This window comes from Lycorma delicatula, chromosome 8 (assembly GCF_047948215.1).
Source record: "Lycorma delicatula isolate Av1 chromosome 8, ASM4794821v1, whole genome shotgun sequence".
NCBI lineage: Eukaryota > Metazoa > Arthropoda > Insecta > Hemiptera > Fulgoridae > Lycorma > Lycorma delicatula.
In genome coordinates, this window is record NC_134462.1 from 27,467,713 (window position 1) to 27,485,902 (window position 18,190).

Genomic DNA, 18,190 nt, shown 5'->3' on the forward strand with positions numbered 1-18,190 from the left:
CTCCTACACATTTTACTGGAATGGGCTCAATCAACATTTGATTGTCATGCCAATGCAGTAAACTATAACCAAAATCTGTGACAAATCGACAAGAACAACCAGTACACTGTTAGTGAGGTAGTGACAGTGTTTTCACAAGAGGAATATGTTTTTGCGATGAGCAGTACTTCAGCACACAACCAGTAACTGAAGTGCAAGAATCTTTTTGCCTTAAATACCGAGATAGACCCTATGAGATTATTGAAGTTAGTGACTAAATTTTATTAATGACAAAGAACGCAAAAGATTGATGACAGTGTTGAGTGCAAAGTCACTGAAATTAAAGATCAATTAATTGCCTCGTCATAAAAATCAATTATCTCATGATCATATCTCACGATCATATAATTATTAGTCATAGTAAATCTACAGCCATATTCAACTCATATGGTTCATCAACTTGACAAAGAAACAATGGTTCCGAACAAAGAAGAATGGGTATCATTTGTCACTGGTTTTTTCGCCAATTTGTGTGTGAGGACTCATTTTATGTTCACTATTTTTTTTCTGATGAGGCATGGTTCTCTTTGGATGGCTATGTAAATATTCAAAACCATAATATTTGGAGTGCTGAAAATCCCCACACTCACATCATGAAAAATCATTACACTTGCAAAAGATGGGCAGCATCTGGTGTGCATTATCACAAAAATTTTTTAAGTACATCACTACAAATCCAGACTATCAGAATATTTTACTGCACTCTTGTAAGAGGAAAATTGATACAGTTAGTTACAATATACTAGTATAACATTACAATACACAAATTCAACAACTAACTTTATTAACAAATTCTTTAATAACTGCATCTCAATCATAGCTTATGGCTACTGAGATCTCCAGATTTGACCCCCAAGATATTTTTTTTCTTTGGGGTTACTCCAAAAAAAAGCCTAGAGCCCTAAACAATGAATTCTACAACTCTAAGGCAATATCTAAGGTAAATAACCAGTCACAAACTCCAAAAACAGCTGTAAGAAGCACAGTGAATAGAGTGGAAGTGTGTATTCAAGAAGATGGAGGCTGCTTTCACATTTACTGTAGAATTTAAGATGTAAAAATAAAATATAGAGTGATTCAAAGAAACGGGAAATTAAAAAAATTAAAAAACGTTAATGAAAATTTATTTTTAGAAAATGAATTTTATTTCATGTAATTGTACAAGTGTTGCCATTTTAGGATACATACATATTAGTTTATTTTTTAAAGATGACATCTTGCAGGTGACCTCCTCTTCTACGTAAACACTCACGAAGTCTCTTCGTTAAATTGTTCATGGTTTGACGTAACATCTCAACTGGAATTTCAGCAATTGCTTCTCGGATCTTTGCCTTCAGTTCTTCCGTTGTAGCAGATCTACTGTGGAACACTTTGTTTTTAAGGTGACCCCACAAAAAGTAATCGCAAGCTGAGAGATCAGGCGATCTGGGAGGCCATCTAATGTCACCATTTTGTGAAATGACACGTTGTCCAAACAATCGGCGTACAGCTGCCATCGATATTCGTGCAGTATGTGATGTTGCTCCGTCTTGTTGAAACCAGGCTGTGTTAAGAATCGGTGGAAATCTCTTTTGTTATTCCACAACAAAGGTTTCAAGCAGGGCTATGTAACGAGCCGACGTCACTGTAATCGCAAGACTGTAATAAGGGCCTATAACACCGTAAGATGACATAGCACACCATACAGTCACTTTCTGACTGTGCAACGGACGCTGGTGTAGCTGCGTAGGATTTTCTTATGCCCAGTATCTGAAATTTTGCTTGTTAACAAATCCACTGAGCTAGTAATGCGCTTCATCTGACATCCACAGTTCGTGAAAAAACTCTTCGTTATCATTTATCTTCTGAAGCATTACATTACAGAATTGTGCTCGCACAACTGCATCGTTCGGTTTCAGTTCCTGGACGATCTGCAACTTATATGGATGGAATTGCAAGTCCTTCACTAACATTCTTCGAACACTTGAACTACGCAATTGTAAAGATGCTGAGAGATGACGGATTGACCAATGTGGACTTCGTGTGACAGCATCTTGTAAAGCTTGAACAGTCTGTGGTGTACAGACGGTTTGCTCATGGCCTGGAGGTTTCTTTTACATTGCCGAACCAGTTTCCTCAAAATTAGATATCCATGTTTTAATTGCATGTGCTGATGGAACACGGTCGTGCCATCCAGATTAAAATGACGGCAAAATTCTCTACGCGCTCCCTCCACACTGTCATTGTTTTTGTAAAACGCTTTGATAGCAAATGCACGTTGCGCACCACTCCAAGGATCCATGACAACTAAATGGCAGGTTAGGTTAGAGAGGCTGGCGCCACTTATCAAGTGGTACCAATCGCCCACGGCTACCAACACAACTTTCAAAATTTCCCGTTTCTTTGAATCACCCTGTATATTAACTTACTCATGCCTTTTTCATTTAAGTAAACTTAATGAAACAAAGCTTTATAGACTGGTCGCAATTAATGCGAAGCACAATGTATATAGTTTTTCAGAGCCCAACACAACACTATGAGTTCCACCACAACTTATGAATATTGGTTCTGAAAGTTATCCATTTCACTCTACAAATCTGGAAATTTTTGAGGATTCAATAGAATTCAAAATACTAGGATGGATAAAGATTCCAAAGAAAGCTGTCTGTTTGTAGTGGATAAGAATGTAGCAGCTCCATCAGCACCTGGGTAATCATCTCAAGATATCTTTTTAGTAGTTTAGACAGAAGTTGGGTACTCAGCTTTAGATAATTCATCCATTCAAACAAACACTAGGCATACTGCAACTAAGAATGTAGATTTTAATGTAGAATTAAAAAAACATAGATGGTTAGTGCAGAGAATAAAAAAAAATACAAAAATCAAAACCAGAATTGGAAAACAAAAGAAACAGCGGCAAAGCTTTTGTATTACTCCACTTACTAAAAAGGAAATTCTGCATTTTTAGTATATGGGCTAGAGCATTACAATAGAAAAAAAAAAATCTTAAATGGGGTACAGATATCAGATAAGAAAGAGAAAATATTGTCCCAGCTGTACGGAACTGGAGAACTGCAATTGCAACATGAATAAATAAAAATATTAAAATTGCAATATATACCAATAAATATATTTCATTTGAATTCCAAAAAAATCCTAGATTAAAAATCTTCTTTAAAATAATTTTAAAGTGAAAGTTTTACTTTTTGTTTATTTCGCTGTTTTTTTTTTACTTTAAAAAAACATATATTTAGCCAAATTAGCAATGAGTATTTAATGTTCATTTACAGTTTTTGAAGATTATACTAATTGCACAATTTTTTTCTACAATTCAACTGACACCCTACTCCTCCACATTTTACTGGAATAGGCTCATCCAACATTTGATTGTCTTGCCAATGCAGTACACTACTAACAAAATCTGTATTATTTAATGTTTCTTAAAAAAAAAGTAAGTATAACTTAAAAAAATTTAATTTCAGGACTGATGTGAACAGATGCACATCTTATATTTTTGGTTTTTTTCTTCAATAAAATAATAACAACAAAGATTTTCTGTTTCATTTTGAAAAACAGATATTTAAAATTACTAAGCTGAAAACTTCAAAACCAAAATTAAAGAAATGGTAAAGCAGTTAACAAATTTAAATAAATTTAACTTCTCGTCACCCTTCTAAAAATTAAAATATTAATATTCACCACTATGCAAAATTATGGGTGGTGTGCTGTAAAATATTGTATAGCATTCTCAACTGAACTAAGAACATTTCTTTTAACTCTAATGTGTACTTGAAATAAGGCAAAATAAATAATCAGAACGATCACTATGAAATAAAATTAAAAACATAATAAAGTTCATGTAACGAGTTAAATGTATATTAAAAAAAATATAGAATTATTTTAATTTAATGTTTTAGAGTGCTGATTGAAAATCATAATAACCAAATTTAAAAGATGATCTTTCATTTACTCTTTTGCTATTTATGTATATTTTCAACATTAAAGATGACTATGACTAAACTTTAATTATTTCAGCTGAGTTCCTGTTTAAACTTTCAGCACTGGTGTGGTAAGGATTTTCCTTTCTCTTTAGAGTGGCCAAGAAAGAATGGTTGGAGATATTGTTGGCATGGTAACGGAACAGAAAACACAGCCATAAACATGAGTTGAAGTCATCTTAAACAAATTTAAAAAAAATAATATTATGTTGTATTTAAATGAACTTTATTTTTATGTTTCTGTCATGTCTTTTGGAAAAAGCAAACGGATTGCTTTAAATGTAATTTAACTTTTTTAAATGGACCAATGAAACGTAAAAAAACCATTAAATGAATTTATTTCTTCAATATCTAAAAAGTGAGCTTATTTCACCTTGTTTTATTCTAAACGTAACAGTTTTTTTTTTATAACTTTCCATATCAGCCCCCTTCTCATAAGTTAATGTAAAATTTAGGTACAACCATTATTTGTCAATTAGATGTGATGTAACTTTCACGTAGATGCACGGACTCCATGCCTGTATCCACACACTGATTAACATAAAATGCTTTTTTAGAACAATATTTTTTTTTTGAGGTTTTACAGATTTATTTTTTTACCTAATGACAAAGTTTTATTTAAAATTATTTTCTTTTAGTTCTAATTATCAATAATTCTTTGAGTAAAAATTTATGAAATTTACTGCGAACCAGAAATTTTTTTTCAACATTACATGTTTCTGGTTTTATGAAGTTTTCAAACCTAATTTCCTGTAATGTAATGATTTCATTGTAATCATAACAGAATAATAAAACAACGGGAGTAATAAAATAGGAAAAATATTACTTATTAATTAATCAAACATTAAACAAGTAATGAGTATAATAATATAACATTACAGATTTTTAAGAAATAAGCTGATCGTCAGTAATATTTAAAATGCATAAGTGCAACATTTTACCATATTATACAATACAAACTAAAACAAACTATTGTATAAAACATCAAAATTCTAAAATTTAACTAACTTACAAATATTGTATATATATATATTTTTTTTAATAAATACTGTGGGGTTAAGTATGTGAACAAAGATTCTCACGCCTGATTATTTAATTTACATTACAAGGATTTAGATATTCATATTTTGAAGCTATTAGAAGAATGACTGACCTTTCTGCTCCCATGTTTGAACACCCACTCTGTTAAAGAAATTCAAAATCAAATAGTAATAACTGATTACTTATACTTAACCTTCTGAACGATCGTGTAAATTTAATTTGAAGATTATCAAATTAAGATCCTGATGAAGCTATAAAATTGAAATACATTAATGAAATCCATTTGACTTGCTCTTGTCTTTTCATATGTAACTGAATAGAAAGAAGTAAAAATTGAAGTTGCATGAAGCAAGTTTTTTAAACTAAAAAGAAAAGTGTCATATGATACATAACATTAGAGTTGCTGACATCAATGCTAAGGTCAAAATTATTAATGAAAAAGATTAGATTCATTGGCTCTGCTTGAACATCACTTTAATTTTTATTAATAAAAAAAAATCTTGATCTTTTTATCCTACTTATTTTTAATTCTGTAAGTGTAATAGTAAGTAATTATGTAAATTTAGAGCTAAGTTCTAATGGCTCCTAGACTTTTGTCCATTAATATTTTTTAAAATTTTGTAGTTTATTTTACTGAAATAAAAAATCACAGTATACATTAATTATCAAATATTATTTTGTCTTATGAAAGTTTGTGTGTCTTAGAAACATACTCTCACAAACATCTATATGGTTTACTACATTATACATTAAATGATTGGCAATTTCAAATTGAAAATGAATTCTGACACACTATGACTTTCCCATCCCCATTATTCACGCAACTCAAAATCCCACTGTATACATAAACAATCATCAACACAGAATTACATGTAATCAACTGTAAACATACAGTAAAAAAATTATATAAACTGGAATTTAGTGACCAAAAATATATACTTAAATCTCATAAAATTCATCTTATTTAATGAAACTTTAGAATCTGAATCAGTATGAGACTAAACTGATCCCACAATTATACTATCTGTCAAACCTATTAACTGATAAAACTGCAAAATTAAAGTACTTTTGAGCAGAAATGGATGGCTTTATATCACATCTAGTTTATATCTAATTAGAAACATTAATTTTAACCCTCTATAGTCGTGAGTCAGCCAATATTGCAGTAAAACTTCCATTTGTATTGTGCTAAATGAGTAAAATATATCTGGTATAAGATATAACGTTTAGAATTTTTAAAAATCATCTAATTTTTATTATACACATATTGTTACATACATACACACACACACACACACACACACACACACACACACACACACACACACACACACACACACACACACACACACATATATATATATATATATATATATTTTTTTTTTTTTAATTATTATTATTTACATATATATTTCATTCACTGATAAAATATCTACTTATAAAACTTTTCTAATTACATCCTACAGTTCATATTCTTTCTACATTTTTTTTTTTAGGTTATTGATTTAAAAATATTTTTTTAATAAATTATTCATTTTTATTTACATTCAACAATAATTCAAATGAATTAGGATGTAGGAAAAAATAATAAAAATCTGAAGCATTAAAAATCATTAATATACAAGGACAAGGTTAAGAAATGTGCAACAATATACTCATTTGGTTTTTTACTTAATCCAGGAAAGGATTAATGTTTATCACTCATTTCCAATCCAATTTTGTAATGTTTTACTAAAGGGAAAGAATTTTTTTAACAAGGATTAAGTTTTTTTATCTTTCAAGACTTTCAGAATTGTTCATTTTTAAGAACTATTTTTATCAATTATTTAAAAATTAAAATAGATAGGAATAACTAATCATAATCAATCATTTATTGAGAATTTTGAGTTTTTATAACCTAAATATGGTGTATGTATACAAGTATAAACTATGCAGTATGTGCAAAAGTATGGTTGTGAAAACAGTCAAATTTGGGTGAAGGGATGAAAAAGCAAGTTTAAATAATGAAAATATTAATAATATATTCGATATACTAGTTGTTAACGGTACATTAATATTGCAAGATATAATTTTTTACTTTTTTAAATAAATTATAATGAAAATTATAGAAACAATATACTGTGGAAGAGCTAGAAATACAGAGACCTGAGTACAAAGGATTATAGTAAAAAATCACTAGAAACTACTTAAACCTATTAATAAATAAAATAATATATTATAACACATTTCAACCTTAGTATTTTTTTAAATTTAATTAAAAAAATAATACAGACAATACTTATTCATAATTCATACACCTTCAACCAACACAGAAAAGAAATACAGCAAATTCTGAGATCTGCTAAAATAAAAAGGATACCACATGTTCAAATGGTTTAATTAAGAACATTTATTGACAGCACTTAGTTAACCAATAAGAATACGTTACTTAAAGGAAAAAATGTTAATAACATTATATTCTAATTATAATGAATCAATGTAAAAAATGTTTTAACTAAAACAAAACTACAACCTTCAACAAAACAGTCAACAAATTATAAACAAAGTAATACTGACACTTGTGAGGTTCGCAACTTCTGTCTTGATGGCTGAATTATAATTTGTCCTGTTGCCGATGACAATGAGTTATTTGTTTGACGACCTTTGGGTTTATCAGTTGATTCAACAGCACTACTATTCCCGCCAATGCTTGAATCACATTCAGAACTTGAACGAGAGCGCATCATAGCTCTAGTAGCTCTATTCTCTTTCTCTCTGTAAATTCAAATAACTTTAAATAAAAAAATAAATAAAAATTTATTTCCAAAAATGATTACAATTTATTATAGTGTATTTCTAAAAACCATTTTAAGAATTCAGGGTGTGGGACCACAAATACAGAAATAAAGAAAAAAGTTTATATCAACATACTTGTTATGTCCAGAAACATTACTTTACTGGCTATCTGCCATTTAGTATATTTAACAAAAAAAAGTTTATTTCTCAGGAATAGTTAGTTGTATTGAGTTGATATTTTGTATACTGCTAGGATATAAAGAGGTTAACTTGAATGAAAGTTATGAACCTGTCTCTCAATCCATTTCAAAATGGCGGCCATGTAAATCTTTTAATTGCTTATATATTTGCAACTGCTAATTTATTTAAATGTTATATTTCTTCAAAAGATGTTAAGTATTTTATGATAAAGAAAATGACACCTTATTTCTTTAAATCCATTCATAAATTACAAAGTTATGGCAAAAATTCTTGAAGTTAGTCACCCTAGATTAAAAAACCAGTTTTCATTTCCTCACCTATCTCAGTCTTTATTGATGGTATATGCATGTTATTTTGATGACAACAATACGTTACTAGAAGAAATGCTATTCACAATAAATCTCATTACAAATGCAAGAGAATTATCTATATTTAATATTGTGAAATTTAACTTAACAAAAAATAATATTCCTTTGAATAATATTATTGCATGTGCTACTAATGGAGCACAATCAATGGTAGTTCGCTATCGTGGATTTGTTGCTTATTTAAAGGAAGAAGTACCAAATGTTTTATGTATTCATTGTGTGGTACACAGACAACATCTTGTATGAAAACATCCAAGTATAAGTTTCCATTCATTAACTACAATAATTTGAATTGTAAAAAAGATCAAATCTATTGCAAAAAATGATGGAATGTTTCAACATCTTTACAGAACTATAATGAAGATTTTATTAGGTTACTTTAACACATAGAAGTCGGTGGCTGTCAAAGGGTACATTTTGGCTCATTTTGTAGTATTATATGATAGTGTCAAACAGTTTTTTGAAAGTAATAATGAGACCAATCTAGCAGTTAAAACCAGTTAAGAATGATACCTTTTATCTGGCAGATATTTTCAAGAGATTTAATGATGTCAATTTGCAGCTTCAAGAAGCTTATAAAACTCTTATAGGTTGCCAAAGTATTGTGTCATTATTTATTGACAAACTTGAACCACTTCTTGTAATCTATTGAAGAGAGAATTTCATTATCATCTATAAAAGATGATGTAACTCTAGAGAGGATTTTGACAGATTCAGTAGCCACCTCAAAAAACTTAAATTGGACATGGAAAAATTATTTGAAGATATATTGAAATTGAACGTGTATGACTGGATGAAAAATCCTTTTACTCAAATATTGAAGAGGCTGAAACAACTTGCCAAGAAGAACTGCCAGAAATTAGATATGATGAAGAAAGTAAACATAAATTCGATAGTGGTGGATATGAAAACCTATGGCAAAATAAAGAAATGCCTGTCTTATATCCAAAGAAGTGGAAAATTATGTTCAGTTTATTGACACCTTTCTCTACCTCATATCTTGTTAATCATGATTAACAAGATATGACCAAAGAAAGCAACTGCCTGAATATTTCTAAAAGAGAATTTCATTTGTTCCTTACAAAAATTGGGCCAGATATCCAGTATTTAGTTTTGGAGCATCAGTCTCAGGGATCTCATTAATAATTTAAATAATAAATAAATAATAAATAATTAATTAAATGTAATTTCATCAGCTGCATGCTTCTATGTAAGCAAAATATAAATAAAAAGATATATTTAACTACAGTAAGTTATTTTATAAAGATTTATTCTGCCAAACTTAGCGAAAGTTAAACATAAAGTATATGGTAAGTAATTATTATTATATGCTTTAATTTGCTGTAACTCTGCTTTATAAATTTTATTAAGTAAAGTTACTTCCTTACTTTATAAATCACCATTACTGTGGAACTGGTGGGCGGTTACAAAATTTAACTACTAACAGACACAAAAGTGGGTGGTAGGTATAAAAAGGTTGATTACCACTGATTTAATAGATTGTAATAGTTCAATAATACTGAGAACATTAAACATTATTAAAATCATAAAAATATTACAATAACAAATAATATTATTATTTAAAAATAAATTTAATTTATTTAAATGTATTTAATTCATATTAGGATAAATCAAATCTTAAATGTATTTAACATTTATTGTTCTTCATTTATTTTTAAAAAATGAATTAAATGTATTTAATCTATTTAATTCTAATATATTTAATTTGTCATCTTTATTAATTTCTAATATTTCTAAATTTGTGTTAATATCAGAAAAAGAATCTTTACTTTTATTAGATGGTCTGCCACGTTGGATAACCTAATTTGTTATTTTTTAATTTCAATAATGTTCAAGAAATCTAGTTTTAAGGGACCTGTTTGTATTTCCTTTATAAATAAAACCACAATTACATTTAATTTTATAAATTCCACAGTTTGTTAATTTCATTATTTTTTTTGTTTTTAAAATATTTTATTATACGGTTATTAGGTTTGTATGCTGATTTAAGTAAAGCTTTATTGAAGTTTTAGTAATGTTTTCAATGACAATATTGGTGGATAAAGTTTTTATACATATGCTTTCACTTTTTATGCCATATTATATATTTGTTGTTAAGGTAATTATTTCATTATTGTGTTTTAATAGTTAATTTTTATAAATATTATTAATAATAGTAGTATCATATATATTTTCAACCAATTCATGTTTTATATTTTTTTCATTATTTAACTTTTCTTTATTATTATATACTTGATTGCTTTATTAATAATATTAATGTTAAATGTTAATCTTATGAGATTAAGGGTAAGGGCGATTTGATTTTTAATGAATTGTTTGTTATACTGTTAGATGTAGGTTTTTTTTCTATATACTGACGTTTCAATTTGGTTGTTTGTTTATTTCGATACTGACAATTTAACATTCTATTATTACCTATTTCACATATGAATTTAAAATTTTTGTTACATAAATTTAATCTGTTTAATATTATTAAGTGTTTTTAATATTAGATGTTAATATTTTATCAAGTTATACATAATGAGAATATCATCAACATATTGAGTGGTCATGGTAATAAAACTTTACGTGTATGAGTAATGCCACACTTTAATTTACTCTAAAAATCCTGTAATATAACTGTTGATAATGGAAATCTTGTAGATAGAATTTTTTTGTATATATAATACTCATTATTAAATTCAAAATAGTTTTATTGCAGGAAAACAGTGTTTGAAGGAAAGACTTATAAAAAGTTCAACAGACAACAGCACTCATAAAATAGATTAATATGCAATTTTCATTATTTAAAAATTTCAATACACAGTTTAATTAAATATTTCAATCATGACTTAACAGTATAGAGGAATAATATGAATCTTAAAAAGATTAATTTCAGTAAAAAATGTATATATTTTTGCATAATGTTTAGACTGGTGTAATGAGATTTTGTAACTTTTCTCCAAAATTACAGTGGTAATAAAAGTCGGACTGAGCCTCCACAAGATGCACCTGGATATATCCGGAACAGAAAAGAGAAATTTGCCTGGTGAACTGAATTTAAACAAACTTCACAGCTTCATTAACATCAAATCACACCTCATTAGATCTAGAGTTATATTTTGAGACCTAGTCTCACCACAGGTGACCTCTTGACAGTCAACCATGAAAGGTCTTTTAAGGAATACTCCACCAGCTGAACCAAGCAACACCAGAGTTCAGAGAAGGCAGCATTCGGATACGGTGGGCTGCCACTTAGAAGATAACATGTGACTGGAAGCATTGGAATGCCCCAACTCCACACACATGAACAAGAAAAATACAAAGTACAAAATCAAACCATTGCAAATCACCTGGGAAAAGAATGATAAAAAATATCCCACAGTTTGAAACAGGCTTTTTAGTCAGCCTCAAAATAATAAAATCAATACAAGAATTCAAGTCACAATCCCCAAGAATCTCAATGTTCACCCTAAAAGCAACTAATAAAATTTACAATATAATAAACACCCATGCACCCACTAATAATAAAAATAACTATCCAAAAGACCATAAAGAAACAGAAAAGTTCTGGGATCTACTCAACCTGACTATAAATAATATCCCCAAAAATCATGTTCAATTAATCGACATCAACTAGACAGTGAAAGAAGATACCGCAACATCATCGGAAAATGCCCAACTCAAAAGAAAACAAACAAAAATTGACAGAGACTCGATGATCTCTACAGAAACCACAACCTAATCTCCAAATCCACATATTTCAAGAGGAAACCTCAAAAACTCAAATCCTGGAAACACCTTAATTACACTAAAGAAAAATGGCAACTATACTATGTCTTCATGGACAAACACCATCACAAGGAGATCTACAACGTAAGAGTCCTCTGAGAAGACACAGACTCAGATCACTATGTAGTCAAAATTAAAACTAAATTTACTCCCTAAAGAAAGCAACAAAACCAAGCCCCTAAGGCTAAAATAAACAAAGGCCCTAACCAACTAATCAAAAATGAAAGTTACCAGAAAGCAACCGAAAAAATAACAATCATGGATGAACTCGAAGATCTAGTCGACAACCTAAACAAATCGCAAAAGAATTAGCCCCAATAAAATCCTGTAAAAAATGTCCATATAAAAGCAAATGTGACAAAACAGTAGAAAAAGACATCAAGAATGGCTGTTTCACCAATCCCAAAAATCAGAAACATCCTTCCAAAATCTAGAAAAAAAAAAGAAAAGAAACCACCTGAACCCTAAGGAGAATAAAAAGACAACACCAAAAACACACACTGAAGTCAATAGAAGAAGAATTCAATAAAACACAATCGAGAGACTACTACAAAACCTTAAGAAATCAGCTCAAACATATCTGAATCAAAGAACTACCAGAATACTGGGTAACAGCCTTCATCCATCCGCTACACAAAAAAGGGGACAAAACAGACTGTAACAATTAAAGGGGAATCTCTCTCCTAGACACAACATACAAATTTTTTTCAAGAAACATCCTCAAAAGGATCAGTTTACAGTTTGAGAAAGAACTAAGAAATACCATAGAGGTTTCAGACCCTGGAGTTGCTGTCCAGAGCACTCATAGTCTCACACTAATAATGGATTACAACAGGAAAATAGAGACATTGGTGTCAACATTTGTAGATTTCAAGAAAGCTTATGACTGTATTCACACAGAATCCCTACTAAAAATTCTAACACATCTCAGACTAATACCAAATTAATAAACATAATAAAACTGACCCTCACAAACACTAAGTCTAAGGAAAAATTCAGAGGCGAGCTCTTGGAACCATTTGAGATCAAAACAGTACTGCACCAAGGCAATGGGCTCTTATCGCTATTATTCAACAGCATTCTAGAAATAGTAATGAGGGGGATGCCCCTAAAAGTAAACATAGGCTGAAAAATAAAAAAAAACTGTCGGTTTCACCAACAACTTGGCACTGCCAAGTCATCATATTAGAACTTCAAAACATTGCAAATAAAATTTACAAAACCGTCACATGGTTTTTTTCTGGTGCACGACTTACAAACACAACTTAATTTAAAATATTTATAATTTTATTTAAATATAATATTTTTTTGTTTATTTAATTCAATGTGTCTAACTAAAGCACACATGCATACTGTGTATTACATTTGCGCAGGTGTGGCAGTAGTAGTGGCCACTTTAAATACTTTTTTACGTTTTTAAACATCTGTTTAATTATATCGCTCACCTGTGACATCACAACATAGCAGATGACTACAACAGTTGTACAGTGCTACACTAGCACTCCTTGTTGTGAGAGGAGATACTATTGAGGCAGTATACCCAATTAGCCGCTAGTTTATTTAGATCATTTTTTGGGGTGGGGTGTGATTTTGCATTTTTTTTTATTTTTTAATTAACAAATGTGCCCAAGAAAAATAAGACCTTAGGTGATATCTCAAGATGATAACCTGGCTGTACAGCCTGACCCCCTTGACCTTTTTAAGTTGAAAATTTAATGGCATCAATGCCCCATATACAGAAGTAATCTGATAAAGTTTCGTCAAAATTGGTCCAGTAGTTTTGGAGATATAAGGAGTGCAAGACCAAACACACACGTACATACAAACATCCAGAAAATTTCCATCTGGTTTTTTTGGGTTCCTTAGGTGTCAAAACGTCCAGATCCGGTGAAAACCACATATGCCCAAATTGAATCAATTACAACAATTTCCTTTCTACAGCTATAGCACAAGATGGAAAAGTAAAAATTACCAATATATAATACAAATAAAAAAAGCATGTAAACTAAATAACCATATTATAAAATATTTAAGGAACAAAAAAAAATTAATAGAGAGGACTTAAAGGGAATATACAAAATTAAATGTAATGAATGCAATAAAATTAATATTGATAAAACTTTATTTGAAAAAAATTATATTTACAAATTTAAATAAAAGTATGAAATGATCGACCACCAGATCATATTTGAGGATGATGTTTTAATTAGACATAATAAATAATAGCATTGTTCATAACATCATTGTTGCCAATGATGTTATGGCAACAATGATGTTATGAACAAAGGGAAGTATTAAGTTTTACACTTACTTCATTCCAGTAACGACAGTGGAATTGTGTGTCTGTCATAACAAAGTTTTTGGGTTATAAATAGTGTTTATTCAAGTTTTTCTAAATTTTCAGTTTTTTAATAATAACTGCTTGATGTAATTATAGAATTGTATATCAACTGATGACTTTGATCTTGCAAAAGTCGATTACTAGTGCTAATTTTTAAGTTTAATTAATTATTACTATTTTGGTGGTTTAATTTTCAATTAATATTGTGTGTTTATGTATACATATATATAAAAACATGTTCTGACTGACTGATTCATCAACACCCAGCAAAAACTACTGAAGATAAATTGATGAAAATTTGTATACATGTTCTTCTTATGGTATAAGTGCACACTAAGAAAGGATTTTTTGAAATTCAGAGTTTAAACAATTAAAATGGAGTAACAATGAATTTTACAATTTTTTTTAATTTTTCTGTAAGAAATGATATCAACTTGATTTCTGATGTGTGTAATCTTCATGTGAATATATAAAAACTAATTTCTACATTTTTCAAAATTCCAAATTAAAATGATTAAAAAAATTTTGAAAACCAGCTACTTTTTGGAATTTCTCTCTAAAAAATGAACTTAAAAATGAAGATAAAAAAAAAATTAAACAATGATTGCAAATTTTTCCCATTTCAAACTACAGAGAACAAGATATTCACTAGATTGGGGTTTGCAAATATTCTCAGACAAATATTTAACAATGGTTTTTTTAGTTTGATTTCTTACGGAGTTTTTTTAGGAGTGTGACTGACTGCGTATGGAGCAGCAGCTCAACCAACACAGCCACTTTTACTGTATATACAATGCGACTGGCTGTACCTGCCTCTGGTTACTTGACTAAAAAAATATAAAATAAGAAATATTAAAAAAACAGACATGAAGTACAGTCACTTCCTACTGGCGTTTATCGGGTAATGCTAAGAAAACTGGGTTTTCAGTTCTGAACAAACTGTTGCTCTGAAAAAATTACAACAATACTCTGATAGTTTTTATAAATTGAACAAGCTTCAATTTTTATTTATTATTATTATTCTCATAACCTCATGAGTTTAATGAATACAGGAAGGGCGAATGAAGCGAGCCCTGACCAGCTTTTACCATTCCTTGATTGCAATGGGAAACCATATAACATGGGTGAAGATGCAACAAGTCTATATATATAAACAAAATATTGACCACTGTGCTAATTAAATTAAATAATAACAAAAACTTAACCACCAAAACAAAGTAAACAGATAATTAAACTTACCAAATTGACACCAATAATCAATTCTTGTGAGATCCCGCATCATCAGTATTCAATTCCATAATTACATCAAAATCAATTATTTTAAAAAAATTCTTAATTTAGAATTGCCTAAACTATCACTGTTTTATAATTCTGAAACTGTTATCACATAATAATTGATTTTGATGTAATTATAAAATTGAATACCAACTGATGATGTGGGATCCCATGAAAATAGATTATTGGTGTTAATATGGTAAACTTACCATATTAACACCAATATATAATTTTTTTCCAACCAGTTCACAAAGTACAGAATTAAAGAACATTCTTACATTTACTTTTTTTGCTAATTATAGTGCTTTCAGGCATAAGTCCTCTTAAATAATGTTTTCTTAAAAATTTTTCTACTTTTTTTTTTACATTTACACATTAAAATAAAATATTATACATTAAAATCTGTAGAACAAATATTTGTTCAATCAATAAAATTATTTTTTCTAAATTTAAAATGTTATTAATAATTAAAATTTCCTTATAACATGTTATCTGTATGTTAATACAGTACTGTACTGATTGATTTATTTAAAATTGGTATCAACGTATTACAAATTTAAATAATATTTGTAAGAATGTCCCCATCAAATTCTGTCTGCAGATTCATGGGACTGAATTTAATGTTTATATATATATATATATATATATATATTTCTTCTGTCCGTGTGATTAAGCTGATTCGAGAATGGTTTAGATTCACAGTTTGATACGATAGAAAATGTTTTTTTAATTAATTTATTTATTTGTGTTGTTGTTGATCTTGGGATGGGTTAATATTCACAACTGGATCCAGTAGGCAGCTCTGCGATCGTGTTATTAGAAATTTTTTTTTTTTAATTTTTGGCAATCAGTCAGACCCGGTAGTTGGGTGCTACGAACGGATTCTAGGAATTTTATTTATTTTGTTGCTTTTCGCATATCAGATAGTTGTGTCGTAGCTTAGTGTTGTTATTACATTAAAATTTGTATTTTTAACAAACTACTGTGTTTAGAAAGTAGTTTGAATTAAATCCGACAGGTAGTGCTGCTCTGACAATTGGATTTATTTACATTCTGACTGAAAAGGTGAAAGGTTAAATTTTGTGAAGTTCCTAATGGTCAGTTTTTTAAGGTTTTATGAAACTTTCAATTGTGTTCATTTAATCTGTATGTATACTCAAATCTAGCAATAGCAAAACATTGCCGAGTCTGCTAGAATTGCGCGTTTATTGAGAATATTATTTATTGAAATGTTTTAAGGTGTAATTAAAAAATATAAATTGTGCAAATTTGTAAGGTGCAGTATTGAAGTGTGTATTTTACATGATTTTTCATAAATTTTAATGATGTATACACGTGCATTCAACAACAATCAACTTAACCTACAAATTTAAATTGTCAGTTCTCATTTGATTCCATGCAACTTATAAAGTATTGAATGGCTCGTTGAAAATAAAAATTTAAGTTTGTAAAATAAATAACATTAATAAAATTAAAATATAAGTTACTTATAATAATTATAGTTTAAAGTATATTTAAAAAATTAAAATTATAATTTTTGTAGCTATTTAATTTTATAAAAAATTTTCTAAAATTGTTTTTAATTTACAATTATCTAAAATTAGGTAAAATAGATGTTAAAATAAAGAATGAGAAAAATTATAAAAATTTCTAATAAATTTTTAACTACGTTGCTTTTTTTTACAGTGCTTTAATTGTTTTATTAAATGATTAATAATTAAGCTATCACGGTTATAAAAATTTAAAATTATTAAAAAAATAAAAATTGTACAAGGTACTTTTTTAGAATGATCTTAAGTGAAAATTGGCAGTAACGTGGATGAAAATTTATTAATTACACTAATTATTAATTTTATGTTTCGATTTTTTAATTTAATTGTCATCAGACATCTCAAAATTTAGTGAAAATAAATATTAACCATACTACACATAATTAATCAATAAACCCATTACAATAATACAATATCACAAACTGATAATAGTCATAATAATGAAATTTTGTCCACATTCCTGCAAATTTTAGCAGGAATTTATTTTAATTTATAAAGCAGGAATTTATTTATTTTAAATAAGTTACTTATTTTATGTGTTGTGCATTTATTACAAAACAATGCCACGTCAGGACAACGTCTGTCGGGTCTGCTAGTATATATGTTTCTAAAATTTCTAATTTTTTATTATTTCCTTGTTCAATATTTATTTTTTTCAATTATTTCTAGATTATTTTCCAAACTAGTTTGCAATAAATGGTCTGCTACATTTGAGAGACCTATTTTATTTTTAAATGATCTGAAATGTTCATTTAATTTATCTTTAAAGGACCTGTTTGTTTTTTCAATACATATTTTTTCACAGTTATTGCATTTTATTTTATAAACACC

The 18,190-nt window shown here is 28.6% G+C and overlaps 1 protein-coding gene across 3 annotated transcripts in view; it reads right to left on the minus strand.

Moving 5' to 3' along the window:
* dikar (CECR2 histone acetyl-lysine reader dikar) overlaps window positions 1–18,190 on the minus strand; it is a 91,713-nt gene that overhangs the window by 47,482 nt on the left and 26,041 nt on the right. For all 3 annotated transcript variants that reach the window (XM_075373408.1, XM_075373409.1, XM_075373407.1), the window contains exon 8: window positions 7,614–7,811. In XM_075373408.1, the coding sequence (XP_075229523.1) occupies window positions 7,614–7,811 (198 nt within the window). The remainder of the gene's footprint in view (window positions 1–7,613; window positions 7,812–18,190) is intronic.